General features: G+C 34.5%; 1 protein-coding gene across 1 annotated transcript; it reads left to right on the top strand.

The window, feature by feature from the left end:
• Window positions 1–343: 343 nt before the first annotated feature.
• LOC120333280 (uncharacterized) lies at window positions 344–5,224 on the top strand. Its single transcript, XM_078119213.1, has 2 exons — window positions 344–490; window positions 2,189–5,224. Exon 2 carries the CDS (start codon window positions 2,251–2,253, stop codon window positions 3,328–3,330), a length of 1,080 nt encoding a protein of 359 aa, XP_077975339.1. The 5' UTR covers window positions 344–490; window positions 2,189–2,250; the 3' UTR covers window positions 3,331–5,224.
• Window positions 5,225–23,667: the final 18,443 nt, after the last annotated feature.

Below are 23,667 nucleotides of genomic sequence, written 5' to 3'. Positions count from 1 at the left end.
CACATCAAATTTCGTCAAAGCGACCTGGTAAATATCAAGCAGTCGCCATTTCAACCCAAGAACTGGAAGGCTTCTGCTCAGACGCCAGACGTGGTTAGACGTTGGCTTTATGGTGATGTAGAAAGAAGACGTGTTTGTTTTGATGTTCGAAATGTCACTGGTACTAAGATGTTGAAAAGACAGTGATGCGAGGCAGCAATTTAACACTTGAATTGAAAACAAGTTGATTGATGAACGATTATGGACATAAACACGGTAATTATGTCGTATATATGTTCTGGGCTGTCCAATTATAAACTGCTCATTAGCGACACGTCAGATCGATTTTCAAATGATTGTAGAAGTTACCGCACTGCCTGAAAATCTCATTTGTGTATTCTGAAACAATAGAACGCTATCGCAGCCTAGCGACTACCGGTACGAAAACGGATGATAGTCTACAAAATTATCCAACAAAGAAAATTGATATGGAGTGAATAAGTTCTGAAAGGTATATATATTCTTATTATTAGTGATAAACTATTGATAAATGATTTTAATGTATTGTCTTGTGGTAAAAATGTTGAAACAATTACTTTGAAATAAAGTTAAAAATAAACGTACCTTACAAAATCGGCTCTCCGAAAATGTGTGTACCATTATGATTTAACAGTAACTAATTTTGTTCGCCTACTTTACATCAAGTTGTGTAAAGGGACTGAAACTTATGAGCAGAGGGATATTTACTTGGCTAACACAAACAGTCCCCGAACTCGTAAAAATAAGAACTAAAATAAGGAAAATCGAAATAAAATTATGGCCTAACCCTAACCTCGTACACACACTACGGGAGTACATAAAAAGCTATATATATTAAATGTATTCAGCGATACGCGCATATAATAATTTAAACTGAATATATTTCTGATGATGATTCTGCCTTATTTAGTTACCATGTAGTAGGTTGATGACCTACTGATGCCCTCTGTCTTTTTAACGTATAAATGTCTGTGATGCCGCTAAGACATGAGAATCTTTACTCGATTTATTTTGCAATTTCTATGATTGAGACTTGATTTGCAATCTTGCTGGGCAGTGGGCATCGGCTTTGTTGTTGATGACTGGTTCAAGGGGTGTCGCATAAGTTGTAGATACAGCAAAATTTAGGGGTTGGATATCGAGTCAAAAATGAAATTTAGAATAAAAAAAAGATCAGAGTAATAGTCCACTTGCTGGTTCAACCTGCTTTGAGAGTGTTTGAAATAAAATGGTCGGTTACTTTCCTCAACGGAATGACTGACAACATCGGCAACGATTTAACAAAGCAATCCACATGACTACCTTGTGGCAGTACTAGGTAAATTAACTGTTTTTTGTTCATTACGTAAATGCACATATCATAATATAATGTTTTATTGGGCATTTTTAATAAGTTGAAATTAGAGAGAAATTGGACAAAAAGAAAATAGCAGTTTTCGCGAAAACGAATTTTTGCGAAAGTGGGATATTGTTAAGTCATTGCATAAAAACAGCGTTTGACAAAATCGATGCTTACAACAATGTCGTTACGAGTTGAAAAAGTTTACTCGAAGGAAAATCGACTTCTTCCTTTTGAAAATACCACTCCTTCCTAAAATGAGATCCTATTTAACTCATATTATATATATATCCTATATAAAAACTAGGATCTTTCTTGTTTTATCAGAAAATGATAAGCTTTAATTATGTATTATTACAAATCATTGTCTTTTCAATCAATTCTCAATGATATCGGGACTGCCTTCTAATAATACTCCTTATTGTGAAATCGATGCTTGTTTATAGCTGATTCAAGTATTTGTTTACAGCAGAAGTTCATAATTTTACACTGACACAGCCAGGGAACAGCGGTGTTTTTGGGGTACTCCCTTGTGTGTGTACTATGTTAGGGTTAGGCCATAATTTTATTCCGATTTTTATCATTTATTTTTATCATAAATCAGATTTAATCGCAATTTTAACAAATTCTTTGGGTTATTTTTTAGCTAAAACAGCTCAAAATTTGGTTTTAGTTTGGTTGTCGCAGCATCAGGCGGGCCCATATTCAATTACGCAACGGGTCGGATTTGGCCCGCGGGATGTACTTTGCACATGTCAGTGTTAGACTCATCTTTTTGCATTGAAAGTTTTAGTGGTTATTGTTTACCTTTTTTTTTGTTCGTTTTGTCAGGTCGATATAAATACCAACTATACAATATATTTATTCTCAAAAACAACTCCACTCAATTCAAAATGACGAATGAAAGTGAAACATCGTTCTTAAATAGCACAATGGCTAATTTGAAAAATGCAACTTCAGACCTTGATCTCACGAATGTTATCATCATAAGTCAAGCAGTCAATGCAATTCTCCTTTCATTGTCTTCATGGATCTTTATATCAATGATATATTATGGAATGACAAATGAAAATTGGAAAAAGAATGACGGAAGGTCCAAATCCAACAGTAAACTTGCCTATTACATTTGTATGCTTTCAATAGCTCTGCTTGTACCAAGATATTCCATTTATGCGGCAATTTTCCAACTTCCTTCAATAGAAAATGCTTTACAGTGGTGTGAGCTGATATCAGATGTTGCAATAACAATCCGACTTCTCTCTCGATATGCGATGTATTTTTTTCTCTGGTTGCGACAGAAACTCTTGTATGCCCATCCCTCAACTCTGCAACTTGGTGGAAAATATGTGAATGCCATCAGTTGGTTGGCACTGGCGGGAATCACGTTAACCTTTGTGGGAATTATTTGCAACTCTATTATTCCGAAAAAGTTTATTGGATCTACTTATGGCTGTGTAAAACGTACGAATCTTTCTTCTTATCCTTTAGTTGGAGCTCTTCTTGGTACAGGACTGACATTGTCACAAGTTTTACTGCTGGGCTTGTTCATTTACCCAGTGATTCGAAGTGACAAAGTTATGCAGAGGCACAATCAAAGCCCAACCAAGAAAGCTTCAACCAATAAGGTTCACAACCAATCGCGTCGTTTCAGTTGCATCGCTATAAAGTCCAGCAGTCCAGTGGGTCAAATCATATATCGTTGCATAGTGGGAACAATCATCGCAATTTTGTCAGACGTCCTAGGAGGTGGTTTAAAGAGCGTTCTACCCCACACCATCTATCCGCGCTCAATAATGGACACAATATTCGGCGTTAGCACTTTTATCAACGCTTACTGTGCTCTAACAACATTCAAGAGCCATTGGTCCATTCTGTGTGTGCTGTTTCGAAAAAAAAATCGGGAAAATATCAAGGAACGACGTGAGAATCGAGCTTCCCCTCCTTCGGCAGCGAGTGTTACCACTGCAGTATAAGAAACGTTGTTTGAAACAAACCAAAACTTTTATGCTCTATGCAGAATAGGATACGCTGGAATATCATTTTAAAGACATGTTAAATATCCATTACGGATGGAACGTTCCCAGGAGACTGTGCTGCACCAAATGAAATGAATCGCAATTTTCATATGTGTTCAATTTATCATTTTCAAGCATTAAAAAAATGAAGGAATAAATTGGAACACCTTTTCTATTATAACTGAGTTTATAACTTTTGCAATTTGTTCAGAATAGATGATCGGAATTAGGCGATGGGAACATGTTCCAACGTTAGTGAAAAGCGAATAAAACAGTTTATATTTTGTGAAGATATTATTTACGGTACTACATAGGAATAAGTTGTCCACGATAAATCGTAAGCGTAAAGATAAATCGTAAGAAAAAGTATTCACACATTTTTATATTCTCATGAATTACTCGAACAATTTTTATGTTCAATATTTACATAGCGTTTTGCTCGGCTATTTCTGTGATATCAATCAATTAGGCAGCTATGATGCACCGTATGTAGGCTTTGTTCGCTATTGTTGTTTATATATATATATGTTAAGTTGACAGTATTACATAGTTTATTTATTTACATTTAGTTAATTTTGTTAGAATAATTCATACTTTTTCCCACTCTATATTGGGATATGTGCATTTACGTAACGAAGGAAAAACATTTCACTTATCTAGTACCTCTACCTCCACGAGTTAGCCATGTCGATAGTTTAGCTGAACTGTCTCTGGTGTTGTCAGTCATTTCCATGATGGGAAAATCGACCATTTCATTTCAAACGTTCAGGCGTCGGCAAAGTCGGTACTCATTGATCAAAGGTAAATCAATATGTGTCGTTATGCACCTAAAATGTAGAGGCAACATCTGATTGATGCCAAAAGCATCGGCCTTCATAATTGACATTTTTTTTTGAAGATTTAAAAAAAACATGTTTCTGTATCATACATAGCAAATTTCGTAGCGTGAAACTCTTGAAAATCCACGTTTTCCGGCCACCGTCGAAGCACGCCAGCTGTTACTGGCTACTCCCCTTAAAACTGCCCTTGCGTAAATCCACGTGTTGGCGTAATATTTGCAAACACGTGCCCGTGATAGATACTCAAAGTTTTAAGTGACACCGGTTTTCGATGCACAGCGGACTTCACCGAATTGGGCTTCCGTGTTTTCAGTTTCTGAATACATAAACAATGTGAACGGCTGTGGTTACGCTTGCTTTATATTTGTAAGTAGATATAACAGCACCTCGTAGTTTTATATAATGTCTGTCTAAATCTAAAATATACCAATTAAATTGACAAAAAGTTCATTACGTCCTGGCAGCATCGCAACAACTTATACATAGATGAGAGCATCAGTGCAATTGGCAAATTAAATGGAAATGATATTCGCCTTGTCGATCTAATATTTTCGATTTAAAAATACCTGATAACAATCATCCACGCTGCATTTTGTCATGGCTCCCATTCTACTCTGAATTCAATCGACAAAATGCCATCAGCGACTGACATGTTAACGAAACAAGGCAAAATCACTATTATATATATATATTTAGTCGATGAGAAATTGAAAATTTGTAATATTAAATTGAATATTGCTTTACGCAACGTACTGTTAATTGTAACTTTTGTTCTAAACTAATTTTTTTTTGTTGTAGTTGTTCAAACTAGTTTCATTTGTACAGAAAAGACAATATCATGAAATAATCAAATGGTTTTATCACCAAAAATGAAAAAGATAAATAACTGGCTCTCCAGAAGTGTGTTCTACTTTGTTCGCCTATACTTAAAATCAAGTTGTGTAAGCGGGATGACCCCTATGGACAGGGGGATATTCACTTGACAAACACAAAAAATCCCCGAACTTGTTATAGAACTAAAATAAGGAAAATCGGAATAAAATTATGGCCTAACCCTAACCTGGTACATATATATACTACGGGAGTACCCTCTATATAGGCTAGGGGACATGAGTAAACATATATTGTTGGTGATGAAGAGAAAACTACGGCAATGATAAGATGATTCGAGATCTATTTCGAGATTGTTCAAAGCTTTTCCGACATTGATTTTTCATGATGATGTTTTTTTGCCAGGCATGTTTCTTTTTTGAGTGACACAGACAAGCAAACATATTGAAAATCAGAACTCCACCTACCACGTGATATATATATATATATATATAACATTTCTCTCAGATGATAAACTTAACGAAAGTCAAACCCTTCCGATGTAAGACGTCGGAACGAGTTGATTAATGAGGAGCAGTGAGAATTCAGTAAACAAGCCAGAAACTATTTATTTATGTATCGCATAACAACGAGGCCAGTAGTTGTCTGGCGGTCGTCTCGGGTAGAAGGTCAAAAAACGGTACTCCCATAGTATGTGTAGCAGTTTAGGGTTAGGCAATAATTTTATTGCGATTTTCCTATTTTTTGTTCTATTACGAGTTCGGGACTGTGTTAGCCAAGTGAATACACCCCCTGCCCATAGGTTTTAGTCCCCTTACACAACTTGATGTAGAGTAGGCAAACAAAATTATTTACCTCCATACTGATATACATAATTCTGGAGCGCCCAAAAAACAGTCTACAACTTTTACTAAGGAACGACATTTTGTCATTTGAAAAGAAAACAATTTAGTTAACTTTTGATTTATCTTCTAGCTAGATTCATCTAAATATCAAATTAGTGAATATACAAAAAAGTGCACGCAAACAAAGTTAGCAATGTATAATTTCAAATATTCCTATTTCGTCATCTCACTGATGTTCGTGGCGGTTCTGTTCTTCGTCCAAGTAAATGCTGCACCGCTCGAAGGTGAGTACTCGGGAATTGGGTTTATGGATCATTTTGAAATCATAGTCATACTGTTCATGCTGTTGATGAAAAAAATTGCTAAATATAGATGATATGTGTAGATAGCTGTCTCTTCTTGCTGAAACTCTTATAGTATACTCAGTATACAGCCAACACAACAAACATTTACAGCCATTCATGTGATGTACTTGTATAGTCAATGTCGTGTGCATACGCAGCCAATTCAACATAATACGCATTCATTCAAGTAATGTACATAAACAGTGACTGCTGTCGTATTCGGATATAGTCAATTCAGTATACATCCACGGTGATTCAAGTAATTTGTATATACAGCCAGAAAGGTAGTCAAGAATTTTCAAGATGGGGGGGTCTCAACTTTTCTCCTGTTGAGTACTCCCTGTTCATGAAACAATCAACCCGAACCCCCAGTAATTAGACACCAAATAGAAATCTAATATATTGACTAACAATTTGCTATAACATCAATTTATTGACCAACTAATATAACTAAATTAAATCTTCGTGTTGTTGTTATTGCCCTAGTCCTCCACCTAACTATTGGAATCTTGAATCTATCTCTCAATATCCAATTAGCATACCACTTTCCAATTTCTTCATGCTGTATAAAAGTTACCCGCAATTGAAAAAACTCTTTCTGACGGGGCTGATGTTTCCACAATGCTTGCAGCACCTTGTTTTTTGAGATTCACAGTTTGGCTGCAAAGCCGTGGATTTCACATTTTTTACAACAACGCAAGGTCAGGGGAACTCTACACCATATTAAAAGCACAGTAGATATACAAATTGCAATAAATAATTAAAACGCATTTCAGGGTTAGGGGAGCCGCGAGAGACCAAATTTGGTTATTGAGCAGCGGCTCCCATTATCTCTGGTAGTAAAGGCTATTAAAAAGTAGAAACACAGTGAAACTCAACTGCCATACAAGTACCCCTGGGAATTTTCCCGTGAACCCCTGGGGTCCGCGAACCCCTGATTGAGAACCCCTGGTCTAGAGGGTCTAAAAAGCGTTTCAAGTTACGAAACATTGCTATGTATCATACATTTTTTACATTTCAAAATGGGGGGGGGGTACCCCTTAGGCTGCGCCCGTGTATACAGTCCATGTGATATGTCAGAACTTTGAATATATTTGAAAATTTGAATATATTACCATGAAATAAACAATTATGTTGTTGATTAAAGTCCAGGGTTTCCCAAACTTTTCGGGCTGCGGACCCCTGTTTGTGGATATTATTTTTTACGGACCCCTATCCTATACCAATTTATGTGCCTAACCATCGAGGAAGGATAATGTTTCATTTGGACACAACAACACAAACAACAATAATGTGACAGATCAATTTGTGACAAGCAAACTCGTAGGCCAGACTCTACGACAACGTTTCTATATATATTTTGACGAAATAAAACGTTAAATATTGGCTGACTAACCACAGTTCGATGATATTATTTTCACATCCATATGTGTACTGTCGGTAGTAATTGAACATGTGAAACTAAATTAATTGTGTATACTTGGATAGTCTTACACGATTAGTAGTATGTAGTAGGATATACATTTTCTTTGAGATTTGATTGTTTCGAAACTATTAACACGTATCAGTGAGTTTTTTAAACAGTAATTTTTACTATTTGGAGACTAGATAAGACTTGTCTTGTTTTTGAAAAGATTTTTTAGACTTCAATGTTTTCAAATTTGAGGGAAGAGAGTTCCAAAGTTTGGGTCCATTAAAACAGGGAATGCTGGCTCACAGATTTACTCATGAAGGGTAGGAAGAAATCGGAGATACTTCTTCGGTTGGTGATATTTTTGATAAGTATGTCATTGAAGCAGTTTGGTAGTGCGTTATTATGAAAGTCATAAGCTAATGACAATACTTCAAATTTCATCGTATCTCCAACCGTAAGTATATTTAGCGATTTGAAGTAACGGTCTACACTTTCATATCTTTTTTTCTTAAAGACAATTCTTAAAAAACTATTACAAGTACTTTGCAGACTATTTGGGAATAGTGTTTTGTTTCCATGGAGCCAAACATTAGCAACAGTATCGGATGTGGCTGAGTGATATTGATTGAAACATTGCTAGTAAAGCCGATTGATTAACACACTGAGAAACCTTGGCAGCAATTGCCAAGTTTCTTTTTGTCTTCTACCAATAACATGTGTAATTTGTGATTTCCAAGATAGATTTTCATCAAAGATAACTCCCAAGAATTTTTATGCTTACTTGGATGGAATAGAACAAATTTAGTCTTGTTGGCATCAATATGACCTTATGTCATTAGGGGTCCTTGTAGAAATAATAAGTTAAAACGTATGAATTTATGAAAACTTTTATTCAAGTTTATTTTCACACCAAATTTAAACAAATTCATGGAAATATTTGCAGCTGGATTCTTTCCCCGACTACTTTTATTCAAATTTGCTTCAATGGAAGTGCCAGCAATTTGATGTCCATTTCAGGCGGTTTTATGACGCCCATTTTAGGAAAAAAAATTATGTTGAGCCAAAAATTGTCATATTTGAAGTCATGACCTAGCCAAATGTGGAAGGTTATCTTGGTTGGGATGTTCTCAGTAAAAATCGCCAGGATTAATTTCCAAATAATTTGCTGTCAAATCTTATTCTAGAATAAATTTAAATAAAACCAACTGATAGGGTGGAACCAAAATGAGAAACAGAGTCAAATGAACGAAGCTGTTGTGTACTACCGGCCATCCTGAACATCGCTGTTATCATAAGTTATTAAAAGCAATGTCGTACTTGCCCACAAAAAAACATACTTACTGCCGGCACCGGTAGTTTAATTAAGATTGAACCAACTCGATTGAATCATAATGACTGATTGTGTTATTCTTTTTATTATGTAGATCACCGTTTGGGAAATTCCAAATATCTGAGTCAAATACAAAGAATTGAAATGTATTTTATCGCAATAAAAAATTGATTGATATACTTTACATTCTTATATATTGTCACATACCAAAAAAAAACTCATGCGGGTTGCGGATCCACCTCCTTATTAATTATTTTAACTTGTTTTTCACACTGAACGATAGTTTCGCACGAGAACAAAAAGTAATTATGTACCAAACAATCGCGCACGTTATTCGCGACTTTTTCAGTCTTCCAAATAAGGTTATTTTATTTCATTCTGTTCCACTGCTTCTGGCCTCACTGATTTTTATTTTATTTCATTCCTCTCAATTTTTCCTTGTATTCGCTTTTCCGTTTGTTATTTTCAACTCTTGCTTTATATTTTCTTATATCGCTATTATATATCCCGGTTTTTTCCGTTCGTTAATTTTCACTCTCGCTCGTTTTCTTCCGCCCTGATAAGACTTTTTCTGCCGCTGGTTCACTCTCGCTAGTTTTCTTTCGCTGTTTTCGCTCTGGATGTTTTCGTATTTATCCGCATTTTTCCATTCCACGCTCATTTTTTATTTTCTCATTTTTTTTTATCGCTTTGCTTTTTTGCTTCGTTATAATTAATTACCACTCTCGCTCGTTTTTTATTATTTAGTTAGTGAATGATGTTTTCGTATCGATATTTCGCTGGGGGCTCAACAAGTTCAGTTATTTATATTCTCATTATTTATTTTTTCGTTCGCTATAATTGACCACCACTCTCGCTCGTTTTTTATTTTCTTTTTCCCACTTTAACTTTTTTCATTCGTGGTTTTTCGCTCTTTGCTGCCTCTGTTCTTCCTCTGTTCCTATCGCTGGCTCTCTCCTCTAGCCCGCCCCCTGTGGGGTTTCGAGAGACCTCCATTCTTATCGTGTTATTTTTACTTTCGCTCGTATCGTTAGTCTCGCTGGTTCTAACTCTCATTTGCCTCCTCGCTCTATTTTTTCTCCGCCCCGATTGCCTGGCCTTCCCCCTGATTTATTATTGCCTTTCCATCTCTGCTCCCTATGGCTGCTGCTCTCGCCTTCCCTTTTGCCCCACAACTCAATCCACCATGTGGGATTCGAACCACGGACCTACTGTTTGATCATGTCCCAACGCTTCCCCTGAGCTACAGACACTGGCGAGGATCGGGTTGATTAGAATCTTACTTAATTAACGACATCACGCTTGGCAGCCTGTGACGAGGCCAATTACCCCCAGAAAATTACATTGAACATGCTTCGTTGATTCGAAGCAGGTGTATTCATAATTCGATTAAAAGCGTTCATCTGGGACTATCGTGTGCGCTGCTTTAACTAGTGAATGTGTGAATATCCCTTTTAACTGCTGGGTAGTGCTTCTCGCGCGTTTGAACGACGAGGATAATTTTTTAATTAGTGCTTTAAATAGTGACTCAGATTTGTAAAAGATTTGTAAACTTCGAATAATACCGCGAGTGCCACTCGGAAACCTTCGACGGGCTACATGTGCCCGCGGGCCACGGGTTGGACGTCCCTGAACTATACATACAAGAATCTGAGTTATTGGGAATAAATGCGTTTAAATGTAATTGATTATCGAAAACAATTTACCTCATTAAACTCGGTATAAGCATATAACAAGAAATTTCACGAATCTCAATATCAGCAGAAATTCCCCTCGATTGAAAAGAAGGAGCTTTTATTACTGAAAATTATTGTAGTATGTATGTTGCACATCAAAACAATTTGAGTTGTTGGGAACAAAATTTTGCATTAACGTGCAATTCGTTATTGAAAATTTTCTATTTATTCAAAATCGACATATCCAAAAATGTGGAGTTTCACAATTTTCAAACTACAACAACATATATATATATATGTATACGTTTAAGAGGGGCGAGATTTTATTTATTGATATACATTTTAACATATGCACTCTTCATCACACAATTTAAAATGTAGAGAACCAAATCTTGCATCTATGTGCTATCCGCTATTGTATGAATCATATTTCGTCAAATTTGACGGCGCTTCACAAGTGTGTGTACCAATATGTACGTGACTAATTTTGTTTGTCTACTTTACATCAAGTTGTATAAAGGGACGGAAGCCTAAGGGCATGGAGTATATTCGCATATTCGCCTAAGGGCATGGAGTATATGGCTAACACAGAAAGTCTCCGAACTCGCAATTAAACTGAAGTAAGGGAAATCGGAATAAAATTATGGTCTAACCCAAACCTAGTACACACACTACGGGGGTACCAATTTGAAATAGGCGCAAAACATGAAATTTCACAATTTTCAAACTACAACAACATGTCTTTCCGATTAAGTTGGAATAAATTTTATTATTCGAAAATACAATAGTACATATGTGGTACATCAAACAATTAACGTTGTTCGAAGCTAAATTTTGCATTAATTTGCAATCCGTAACTGGAAACTATAGTCAAACCTAGCCCAACTTGGTCAAAATCGACCCTGATTGAGAGGAACGAGATCTTATTCATTAAAACTATTTTAGTTTAAACACTCTACATCCCACAATTTGAGTTGATACGTAAAAATGTTTGCATTCATGTGTAATTCGTTACCGAAAATTCCCATTTGGTTAAGATCAAAATATGCGACAAACAGATGAATTTTTATAGCTTTCACATTTTTGTTGCATGAATCCGATCAACTTAATTCGGACAATAAAAATTTCCCCAAAATCAAGAATCTAATATTCGTACAATTCTTAATTTATATGATTAAAACTCATTCGGTTCACCAATTTGATTCATACTACTTCTTGCGCTGACCGTCTCATCTTTGGTTTACGGTTTCAATTTATAAAACGCCTCTAAACATGTTGAAATTGGTGTGGCAATGCTCGTTTAAAAATGCTACAACAACAACAATATTACAAGCTGTGAATTGCGCGTGCGATGTATCTCTCTATCCATTCTTAAACTACACCTATACTGAGAAAATCAATGTCAAGTAGGTCGTCTACAGAAATTTCTGTGGTTACCCCCTTGGTGCTTCGAGCACGTCCTAATTTGCACAATGCTCAAAAATCCAGCACTGCTAATATAGCTGACTAACACGGACAGTTCAACCTGAGAGGGAAGACGTAATTTGATGATGACCCGACTTGATATGTCATTTCGGTATTAATGCTTTCAAATCCGAACCAAAGATAACAAAATAATTTTTATATGAAAAAAATATTTATTTCTTTTTATAAAAAATACATATTACAAAATAATTACACAGTAGTAGACATTGCATATTTTAACAATAAAACTGATTTGTATAAAAATAGTTTTCCTATAAAATTTGTTTGATTAATATACCGAGCTTCCAAGTGGACCCATGAGGTGTCGGTTTACCCACTCGTTAGGACTTGTTGATGGGGTCCTATCGCGCTCCAGAAAACTCTGAAACGCCCTATGCCCATTCTTAAGTGCCAAATGAATTTTGAGAATTGCGTAAGCAGGATTCTGGCATTAAGAGCAGTATGGATTCTCGAAAAGTTTGATTGCCAACAAAAAGGCTTGTCAAACACGCCTTACAAATTTTGTTATATTTCAATTTGTACACGAAAAAACTAGCCAAAAAACTAAAACATATTGGCAAGAAATTGGTAACATACTTCACAATCACTAATATAAATAAGCATACTAGCATATATTTTTGTGGGATTTGTCAGAAAAGTGATTATCAAATAAGAATCAAGACAAATTTTAAACATGGAAGTACAATGCGCAACTTGAAGCATAATTTCTGTAACGACAATACTAGTCACTGCCCTCGTCATGATTATGGCAAATGGGATAGCCAAATATGAATAGCATATTATAGAAAAATATATCATTTTCAGTGCCAAACGAATCTTCCTATTTTAGGCAATTTGAAATATACGTCCCAGCAGTCTCGCTACCAGCATGAAGAGTCAAAAAGATTGGCAACCAATAAATATGACTTGCCAAACACACTCTACAAATTAAGGTATATTCGAATTTATATACGAAAAAAGGACTACTCTGGGAGATATGGCAAGGGATACTTAACATCATTTCACCATTAGTAATGAAAATGAAAACTCTGTGCATATATTTGGGTAGGATTCGATAGAAAATTTCTATAATAACAAAACTAGTCACTTTTCGAGGCGATTTGTCATTCATCATCAATATGACATATAAGATAGCCAAATAGAGACAGCATATCATACAAAATTGTAAATTGGAATATAAGACCACAGTAGTATTTCTACCAGCATGGAGAGTCAAAATGATTGACAACCATCAAATAGTGGCTTGTCAAACACACCCTATAAATTTAGGTATATTAGAATTTGTACACGAAGAGACTACTAAGAGATATAACATATCGGTAATGGAAATTCAACTTCATTTCACAATCAAAAATAAAAATTTAAATCCTATGCATATATTTGGGTGGGATTCGTCAGAAAATTTGTTATCAAACAAAAATAAAGACAAATTTTGGTTCATGGAAGTACAAAGCGCAACGTGTCATCATGAATATGACAATTGAGATAGCCAAATGTAGACAGCATATTATAGAATAATGTTTCATTTTTAGCGTCAAACGAATGTACCTATTTTATGCAATTTGGAATATAGGACCATGGAGAGTCGAAATGTTGACAACCATCAAATAGTGGCTTGTTCAACAAACACATCCTATAAATTTAGGTACATTCGAATTTGTATATGAAAAAAAGTTTACTCTGGGAGGTATGGCAAGGGATATTTAACATCATTTCACTATTAGTAATAAAAATGAAAACTCTGTGCGTATATCTGGTTGTGATTCGTCAGAAAATTTCTATAATGACAAAACTAGTCACTTTCCGAGGCGATATTTCATTCATCATAAATATGAGAGATGAAATAGCCAAGAAGAGACAGCATATCATACAAAATTGTTTCATTTAAAGCCAAACGAATGTACCTGTTTTATGCAATTTGGAATATAGGACCACAACAGTATTTCTATCAGCATGGAGAGTCAAAATGTTGACAACCATCAAATAGTGGCTTGCCAAACACACCCTATAAATTTAGGTATATTCGAATTTGTACGATATGACACTTCGGTAAGAGAAATTTAACATCCTTTCACGGTCTCATTTATATAAATATAAACCATGTGCATATATTTGGGTGTGATTCGTCAGGAAATTGGTTAAAAAATATAAAAAAAAACATATTTGGCCTTGGAAGTACAAAGCGCAACGTGAAGCTAAATTTCTATAATGAAAATGCTAATCATTGTCCGAGGTGATTATGGCGAATGGGATAGCCAAATGTTGACAGCATATTATAGAGAAATGTTTAATTTTTTGTGCCAAACGAATCTTCCTATTTTAGGCAATTTTGAATATACGATCGCAGCAGTAATGCTTCCAACATGGTGAGTCAAAAATATTGACAACTAACAAAAAGTGGCTTGTCAAACACACCCTACAAATTTTGTTATATTTGAATTTGTACACGAAAAGACTATTCTGGGAAATATAATGCATCGGTAAGGAAATGTAACATATTTCACAATCAGCAATTAAAATGAAAACTGTGTGCATATATTTTGTTAGGGTTCGTCAGAAAAGTGATTATCGAATAAGAATCGGGACAAATTTTGGACATGGAAGTAAAATGCGCAACTTGAAGCGAAAAGCGAAATTTCTATAACGACAATACTAGTAGTCACTGCCCTCGTCATGGTAGCCAAATAAGGACAGCATATTATAGAAAAATATATCATTTTCAGTGCCGTGCCAAACGAATGTTCCTATTTTAGGCAATTTGAAATATAGATACCAGCAGTATCGCAACCAGCATGGAGTGTCAAATCCATTGGCAACCAACAAATAGTGGCTTGCCAAACACTCTACCAATTAAGGTATATTCGAATTTATATACGAAAAAAGACTACTCTGGGAGGTATGGCAAGGGATATTTAACATCATTTCACCATTAGTAATAAAAATGAAAACTCTGTGCATATATTTGGGTAGGATTCGATAGAAAATTTCTATAATAACAAAACTAGTCACTTTTCGAGGCGATTTGTCATTCATCATAAATATGACAGATGAAATAGCCAATAAGAGACAGCATATCATACAAAATTGTTTCATTTTAAAGCCAAACGAATGTACCTGTTTTATGCAATTTGGAATATAGGACCACAGTAGTATTTCTAGTCAAAATGATTGACAACCATCAAATAGTGGCTTGTCAAACACACCCTATAAATTTGGGTATAATCGAATTTGTACACGAAAAGAGACTACTAAGAGATATAACATATCGGTAATGGAAATTTACCTTCATTTCACAATCAGAAATAAAAATTTAAATCCTATGCATATATTTGTGTGGGATTCGTCAGAAAATTTGTTATCAAACAAAAATAAAGACAAATTTTGGTTCATGGAAGTACAAAGCGCAACGTGTCATCATGAATATGACAATTGAGATAGCCAAATGTAGACAGCATATTATAGAATAATGTTTATTTTTGGCGTCAAACGAATGTACCTATTTTATGCAATTTGGAATATAGGACCACAGCATTATTTCTACCAGCATGGAGTGTCGAAATATTGACAACCATCAAATAGTGGCTTGTTCAAACACACCCTATAAATTTAGGTATATTAGAATTTGTATACGAAAAATTACTACTCTGGGAGGTATGACAAGGGATATTTAACATAATTTCACTATCAGTAATAAAAATGAAAACTCTGTGCGTATATTTGGTTGTGATTCATCAGAAAATTTCTATAATGACAAAACTAGTCACTTTCCGAGTCGATATATCATTCATCATAAATATGACATATGAGATAGCCAAATTGAGACAGCATATCATACAAAATTGTATCATTTAAAGCCAAACGAATGTACCTTTTTTATGCAATTTGGAATATAGGACCACAGCGGTATTTCTACCAGCATGGGGAGTCAAAAAGATTGACAACCATCAAATAGTGGCTTGTTAAACACACCCTATAAATTTAGGTATATTTGAATTTGTACGATATGACACTTCGGTAAGAGAAATTTAACATCCTTTCACTGTCTCAGTTATATAAATATAAACCATGTGCATATATTTGGGTGGGATTCGTCAGAAAAGTGTTTACAATATATCAATAAATACTAATTTTGGCCTTGGAAGTACAAAGCGCAACGTGAAGCTAAATTTTTATAATGACAATTCTAGTCATTGTCAGATGTGATTATGGCGAATGGGAAAGCCAAATGTTGACAGCATATTATAGAGAAATGTTTAATTTTCCGTTCCAACGAATCTTCCTGTTTTAGGCAATTTGGAATATACGATCGCAGCAGTAATGCTTCCAACATGGTGAGTCAAAAGGCTTGTGTGCATATATTTTGTTAGGGTTCGTCAGAAAAGTGATTATCAAATAAGAATCGGGACAAATTTTGGACATGGAAGTACAATGCGTAACTTGAAGCAAAATTTCTATAACGTCAATACTAGTAGTCACTGCCCTCGCCATGATGGTCAAATATGGACAGCATATTATAGAAACATATCTCATTTTCAGTGCCAAACGAATTTTCCTATTTTAGGCAATTTGAAATATTGGTCCCAGCAGTATCGCTACCAGCAAGGAGTGTCAAGACGATTGGCAACCAACAAATAGTGGGTTGCCAAACACACTCTACAAATTTAGGTATATTCGAATTTGTATACAAAAAAAAATTACTCTGGGAAGTATGGCAAGGGATATTTAACATCATTTCACCAACAGTATAAAAAATGAAAACTCTGTGCAAATATTTGGATAGGATTCGTCAGAAATTTTCTATAATGACAATACAAATCACTTTCCAAGACAATTTATCATTCATCCTGAATATGACGAATGGGATTGCCAAATATACAGACAGCATGTTACAGAAAGTGTTTCATTTATTCTGCCAAACGAATGTAACTATTTCATACAATTTTGAATATAGGACCGCAGCAGTAATGCTGTCAGCATGGAGCGTCAAAAAGTTTGGCAATCAACAAATAGTGACTTGCCAAACACACCCTACAAATTTTGATATATTCGAATTTGTATACGAAAAAAGACTACTCTGGGAGGTATGGCAAGGGATACTTAATATCATTTCACTATCAGTAATAAAAATGAAAACTCTGTGCATATATTTGGCTGGGATTTGTCAGAAAATTTCTATAATGACAAAACTAGTCACTTTCCGAGGCGATATATCATTCATCATAAATATGACAGATGAAATAGCCAAATAGAGACAGCATATCATACAAAATTGTTTCATTTAAAGCCAAACGAATGTATCTGTTTTATGCAATTTGGAATATAGGACCACAGCAGTATTTCTACCAGCATGAGGAGTCAAAAAGATTGACAACCATCAAATAGTAGCTTGTCAAACACACCCTATAAATTTAGGTATATTCGAATTTGTACACGAAAAGAGACTACTAAGAGATATTACATATCGGTAATGGTAATAACTTCATTTCACAATCAAGAATAAAAATTTAAATCCTATGCATATATTTGGGTGGGATTCGTCAGAAAATTTGTTATCAAACAAAAATAAAGACAAAATTTGGTTCATGGGAGTACAAAGCGCAACGTGTCATCATGAATATGACAATTGAGATAGCTAAATTTAGACAACATATTATAGAATAATGTTTCATTTTTACCGTCAAACGAATGTACCTATTTTATGCAATTTGGAATATAGGACCACAGCATTATTTCTATCAGCATGGAGAGTCAAAAAATTTGACAACCATCAAATAGTGGCTTGTTAAACACACCCTATAAATTTAGGTATATTTGAATTTGTACGATATGACACTTCGGTAAGAGAAATTTAACATCCTTTCACTGTCTCAGTTATATAAATATAAACCATGTGCATATATTTGGGTGGGATTCGTCAGAAAAGTGTTTAAAATATATCAATAAATACTAATTTTGGCCTTGGAAGTACAAAGAGCAACGTGAAGCTAAATTTTTATAATGACAATTCTAGTCATTGTCAGAGGTGATTATGGCGAATGGGATAGCTAAATGTTGACAGCATATTATAGAGAAATGTTTAATTTTCCGTGCCAAACGAATCTTCCTATTTTAGGCAATTTGGAATATACGATCGCAGCAGTAATGCTTCCAACATGGTGAGTCAAAAGGCTTGTGTGCATATATTTTGTTAGGGTTCGTCAGAAAAGTGATTATCAAATAAGAATCGGGACAAATTTTGGACATGGAAGTACAATGCGTAACTTGAAGCAAAATTTCTATAACGACAATACTAGTAGTCACTGCCCTCGCCATGATGGTCAAATATGGACAGCATATTATAGAAACATATCTCATTTTCAGTGCCAAACGAATTTTCCTATTTTAGGCAATTTGGAATATTGGTCCCAGCAGTATCGCTACCAGCATGGAGTGTCAAAACGATTGGCAAACAACAAATAGTGGGTTGCCAAACACACTCTACAAATTTAGGTATATTCGAATTTGTATACGAAAAAAAATTACTCTGGGAAGTATGGCAAGGGATATTTAACATCATTTCACTAACAGTATAAAAAATGAAAACTCTGTGCAAATATTTGGATAGGATTCGTCAGAAATTTTCTATAATGACAATACAAATCACTTTCCAAGACAATTTATCATTCATCCTGAATATGACGAATGGGATTGCCAAATATACAGACAACATGTTACAGAAAATGTTTCATTTATACTGCCAAACGAATGTAACTATTTCATACAATTTTGAATATAGGACCGCAGCAGTAATGCTGCCAGCATGGAGCGTCAAAAAGTTTGGCAACCAACAAATAGTGACTTGCCAAACACACCCTACAAATTTAGGTATATTCGAATTTGTATACGAAAAAAGACTACTCTGGGAGGTATGGCAAGGGATACTTAATATCATTTCACTATCAGTAATAAAAATGAAAACTCTGTGCATATATTTGGGTGGGATTCGTCAGAAAATTTCTATAATGACAAAACTAGTCACTTTCCGAGGCGATATATCACTCATCATAAATATGACATATGAGATAGCCAAATAGAGACAGCATATCATACAAAATTGTTTCATTTTAAAGCCAAACGAATGTACCTGTTTTATGCAATTTGGAATATAAGACCACAGTAGTATTTCTACCAGCATGGAGAGTCAAAAAGATTGACAACCATCAAATAGTGGTTTGTCAAACACACCCTATAAATTTAGGTATATTAGAATTTGTACACGAAGAGACTACTAAGAGATATAACATATCGGTAATGGAAATTCAACTTCATTTCACAATCAGAAATAAAAATTTAAATCCTATGCATATATTTGGGTGGGATTCGTCAGAAAATTTGTTATCAAACAAAAATAAAGACAAATTTTGGTTCATGGAAGTACAAAGCGCAACGTGTCATCATGAATATGACAATTGAGATAGCCAAATGTAGACAGCATATTATAGAATAATGTTTCATTTTTAGCGTCAAACGAATGTACCTATTTTATGCAATTTGGAATATAGGACCACAGCAGTATTTCTACCAGCATGGAGAGTCGAAATGTTGACAACCATCAAATAGTGGCTTGTTCAACAAACACATCCTATAAATTTAGGTATATTCGAATTTGTATATGAAAAAAAGTTTACTCTGGGAGGTATGGCAAAGAATATTTAACATCATTTTACTATCAGTAATAAAAATAAATACTCTGGGCATATATTTGGGTAGGATTTGCCAGAAAAATTCTATAATGACAAAACCAGTCACTTTCCGAAGCGATATATCATTCATCATGACTATGACATTCAAGATAGCCAAATAGAGGCAGCATGTCATATAAAATTGTTTCATTTTAATTAAATGCCAAACGGATGTACCTAGTTTAGGCAATTTGGAATATAGGACCACAACAGTATTTCTACCAGCATGGAGAGTCAAAATGATTGACGATCATCAAATAGTGGTTTGTCAAACACACCCTACAAATTTAGGTATATTAGAATTTGTACACGAAAACAGACTACCCTGGGAGATACAACATATCGGTAAAGGAAATTATTCAACATCATTTCACAATCTGGAATAAAAATTTAAATCCTATGCATATATTTGTGTGGGATTCGTCAGAAAATTTGTTATCAAACAAAAATAAAGACAAATTTTGGCCATGGCAGTACAAAGAGAAACGTGATGCAAAATTTCTATAATTACAATACTAGTCACCGAGGTGATTTATAGTTCATCATAAATATGACAAATGGGATAGCCAAATGTAGACAGCATATTATCGGAAAATATTTCGTTTTAGTGCCAAACGAATGTAACTATTTCATTCAATCTGGAATATAGGAGAGCAGCATTAATGCTACCAGTATGTAAAGTCAAATAGATTAGCAACTAACAAATTGTGGTCTGTCAAACACATCCTACAGACTTAGATTCGAATTACTACACGAAAAAAGACTACTCTGGGAGGTGTGGCAAGCGAAATTCAACTCCTTTTCACTAACAGTAACAAAAATAAAAACTATGTGCATATATATGGGTGGAATTTGCCAGAAAATTTGTTTTCAAATAAAAATAAAGACGTTTTAATACAAAGAGAAACGTGTGAAGCAAAATTTCTATAATGACATTATATACCAATAAAGGCAGATTTTGGCCTTGGAAGTACAAATCGCAACGTGAAGCGAAATTTCTATAATGACAATACTAGTCAATTACCTAGGGGATTTATCGTTCATTGTGAATATGGCAAATGGCATTGCAATATATAGACAGCATATTATAGAAAAAATGTTTCTTTTTTATGCCAAACAAATGTTCCTATTTTAGGCAGTTTGGAATATGCGACCGCAGTAATAATGCTACCAGCAAGGAGAGTCAAAAAGATTTGCAACCATCAAATAGTGGCTTGTCAAACACACCCTACAAATCTAGGTATATTCGAATTTGTAAACAAAAACTACTTCTCTGGGATATAAAACATATCGATACAGAAAAATGAAACATTATTTCACAATCAGTAATAAAAATAAAACTATGTACATATATTTGGGTATAATTCGTCCGAATATAATGACAATACTAGTCACTGTCCGAGGAGATTTATCATTCATCGTGAATATGAAAAATGGGATAGCCAAATGGAATCAGCTTATTATAGGAAAGTTTTATTTTTAGTGCCAAATGAATTTTCCATTTTTAGATCGGTAATCAACAAATGGTATATTAAAATTTGTACACAAAAAAGACTCCTCTCATGTATAACAGCTATAATACAAGGGTAAAAAAAATGCAACAAAATTATACAATTAGTGATAAAAAAAAACACGTGAACATATTTCGGTAAGATTAGTTAAAAAATTAGTCATTCAAGTACGAATGGCAACGTGAAGCAAAATTTTTATATTTACCTTACTAGTCTCTGTCCGTGGGGATTTATCATTAATCATATGACAAATAAGATAGCCAAATGCAGACAGCTTATTATAAGAAAATGTTTCTATTTAGTGCCAAATGAATGTTCCATCTTTAGGCAATTTCGAATGTAGGACTGCAGCATTAGTGCTACCAGCATAGAGAGTCAAAAAGACTGGTAATCAACAAATAGTGGCTTGTGAAACACACCCTACACATTTAGTATAATTGAATTTGTAATTACTCTGGGAAATATAATACATAGGTAAGGGGAAATGTATCATCATTACACAATCAGTAATAAAAATAAAAAGAACTGCATATATTTTGGTTGGATTCGTCAGAAAATTAGTTATTAAATGAACGTGGGAATGAACTTCGGGATGGTCATTCATTATTAATATGGCAAATGAGAAAGTCAAATTTAGACATCATATTATAGGCAAATGTTCCATTTTGAGTGCCAAACGAACATTTCATTCTAGGCAATTCGGAATATAGGACCGCAGAAGCAATGCTGCCAGCCAATAAATAGTGGCTTGTCAAACACCCCCTTCAAATTTAGATATATTTGAATTTACAGACGAATGAGATTACTCTGGGAGATATAACACATTGGTAAGGAAAATTGTAACAGAATTATAAAATCCGTGATTCAATCCAGGTTGAAACAAAAACTATGAGCATATATTATGATAAGATTTGTCAAAAAAGTAGTCATCAAATTACGATTTCTATAATGAAATTTCTAGTCACTGTCCGAAGGGATTCATCATGAATATAAAAAATGGGATAGCCAGATGTAGACAGAGAACATATCAGAAAGTATTTTTTCAGTAGTAATGCTACCAGCCTGCTCTTGTGGCTTGCCAAGCACACCCTACATATATTTAGGAAATTCGAATTTGTACACGGAAAAAGATTAATCTGGTAGAAATGACACATCGGCGAGGGAAAATATAACATCATTTCACAAACAGTAATAAAAATAAAAACAATGTGCCTATAAATTCGCTACTAAAATAGTTAACAAATAAAAACGGAAATGAACTCTATGGGATGGTCATGGAATGCGCGCTTTTGAGCAAAGTTTATTTATTGACAATATCTTTTTTTAGGCATAATGGGAAATTCAGTGGCAGAAAGAGTTTTTGGAAATGATTACCGCCACTAAAGAGGTTTGTCAAACAATGAGGCTCGTAGGGTTTACTGTACTTAAAACGCTTTGTTGGTCATACAATTTTTGATTGTAAAAGAAAGCACCGTCATTCAACTGTAATTTATTGTGAAAGTTGCAGAAATCGAAAAAAATCACTTCAAATATAGCGGATTCTGCCAATGGTTTTATGTTATTCCGTCAAGGGTTTTATTTTAGCATATGCCAAACAAATATTGCCTGATAATGATGTCGATGCTGTGTTCTCCCTCCCAGGGCCCAACCTCTTCCCAGAACCCCCTTCCCCCCTCCCAACCCCTGTGTATGTGAGTGTATTGTATTTGTTTTTTGTTTTGTTTTTTGAAGGAGAGTCATCGACAAAAGATACAAACCATGCCGGCCTGGTTTGTCTCCTGAAGATGATTTCCAAACAAAAACCGGCAGTGTTGATGAAGTAATAGATTATATTTGTGTTATGGTAGCACCGACAATCATAATAGACTTTATTTGATTTGTACTAAATACAGGTCAAATCACACATCAGTTGTTCATCGACAGAATCCGTGATTTAACAGACAAAATGGTTCCAAAAAATCATTTTTCATGTTTTATATTTTTAATGCCAATTTGGCAATAATTGGGACAGTACTTGTATAAGTTAGCTATAGGACAAATATGTTGAATGACGCCGTCTCCTTCATGCCAGATTATGATAATATTACGTAAAGAGATGCTTAATTTAAACTAGAATGGAGGGATGGGAGAAAATTAAAATACAATGAAATATAAACAATACTTCTATAAACAAAATTTGGTGATATGAAAGCAAATACCAATCAGATATGCGGTCTTATTAATTCATTCGCATTCATTAAAAAATACATAATAAAGTGTTAATAAGTCATGCCAGATTATTTAATATTACAGAGATATA

The sequence above is a fragment of the Styela clava genome, chromosome 13 (assembly GCF_964204865.1).
Source record: "Styela clava chromosome 13, kaStyClav1.hap1.2, whole genome shotgun sequence".
In the NCBI taxonomy this organism is placed as follows: Eukaryota; Metazoa; Chordata; class Ascidiacea; order Stolidobranchia; family Styelidae; genus Styela; species Styela clava.
Note: the sequence above shows the minus strand (reverse complement) of the source record. Positions and strands in the feature narration are given on the sequence as shown.

Coding starts and splice junctions, on each gene's coding strand:
- LOC120333280 (XM_078119213.1), top strand. CDS start 2,251: ATGACGAATGAAAGTGAAACATCGTTCTTAAATAGCACAATGGCTAAT.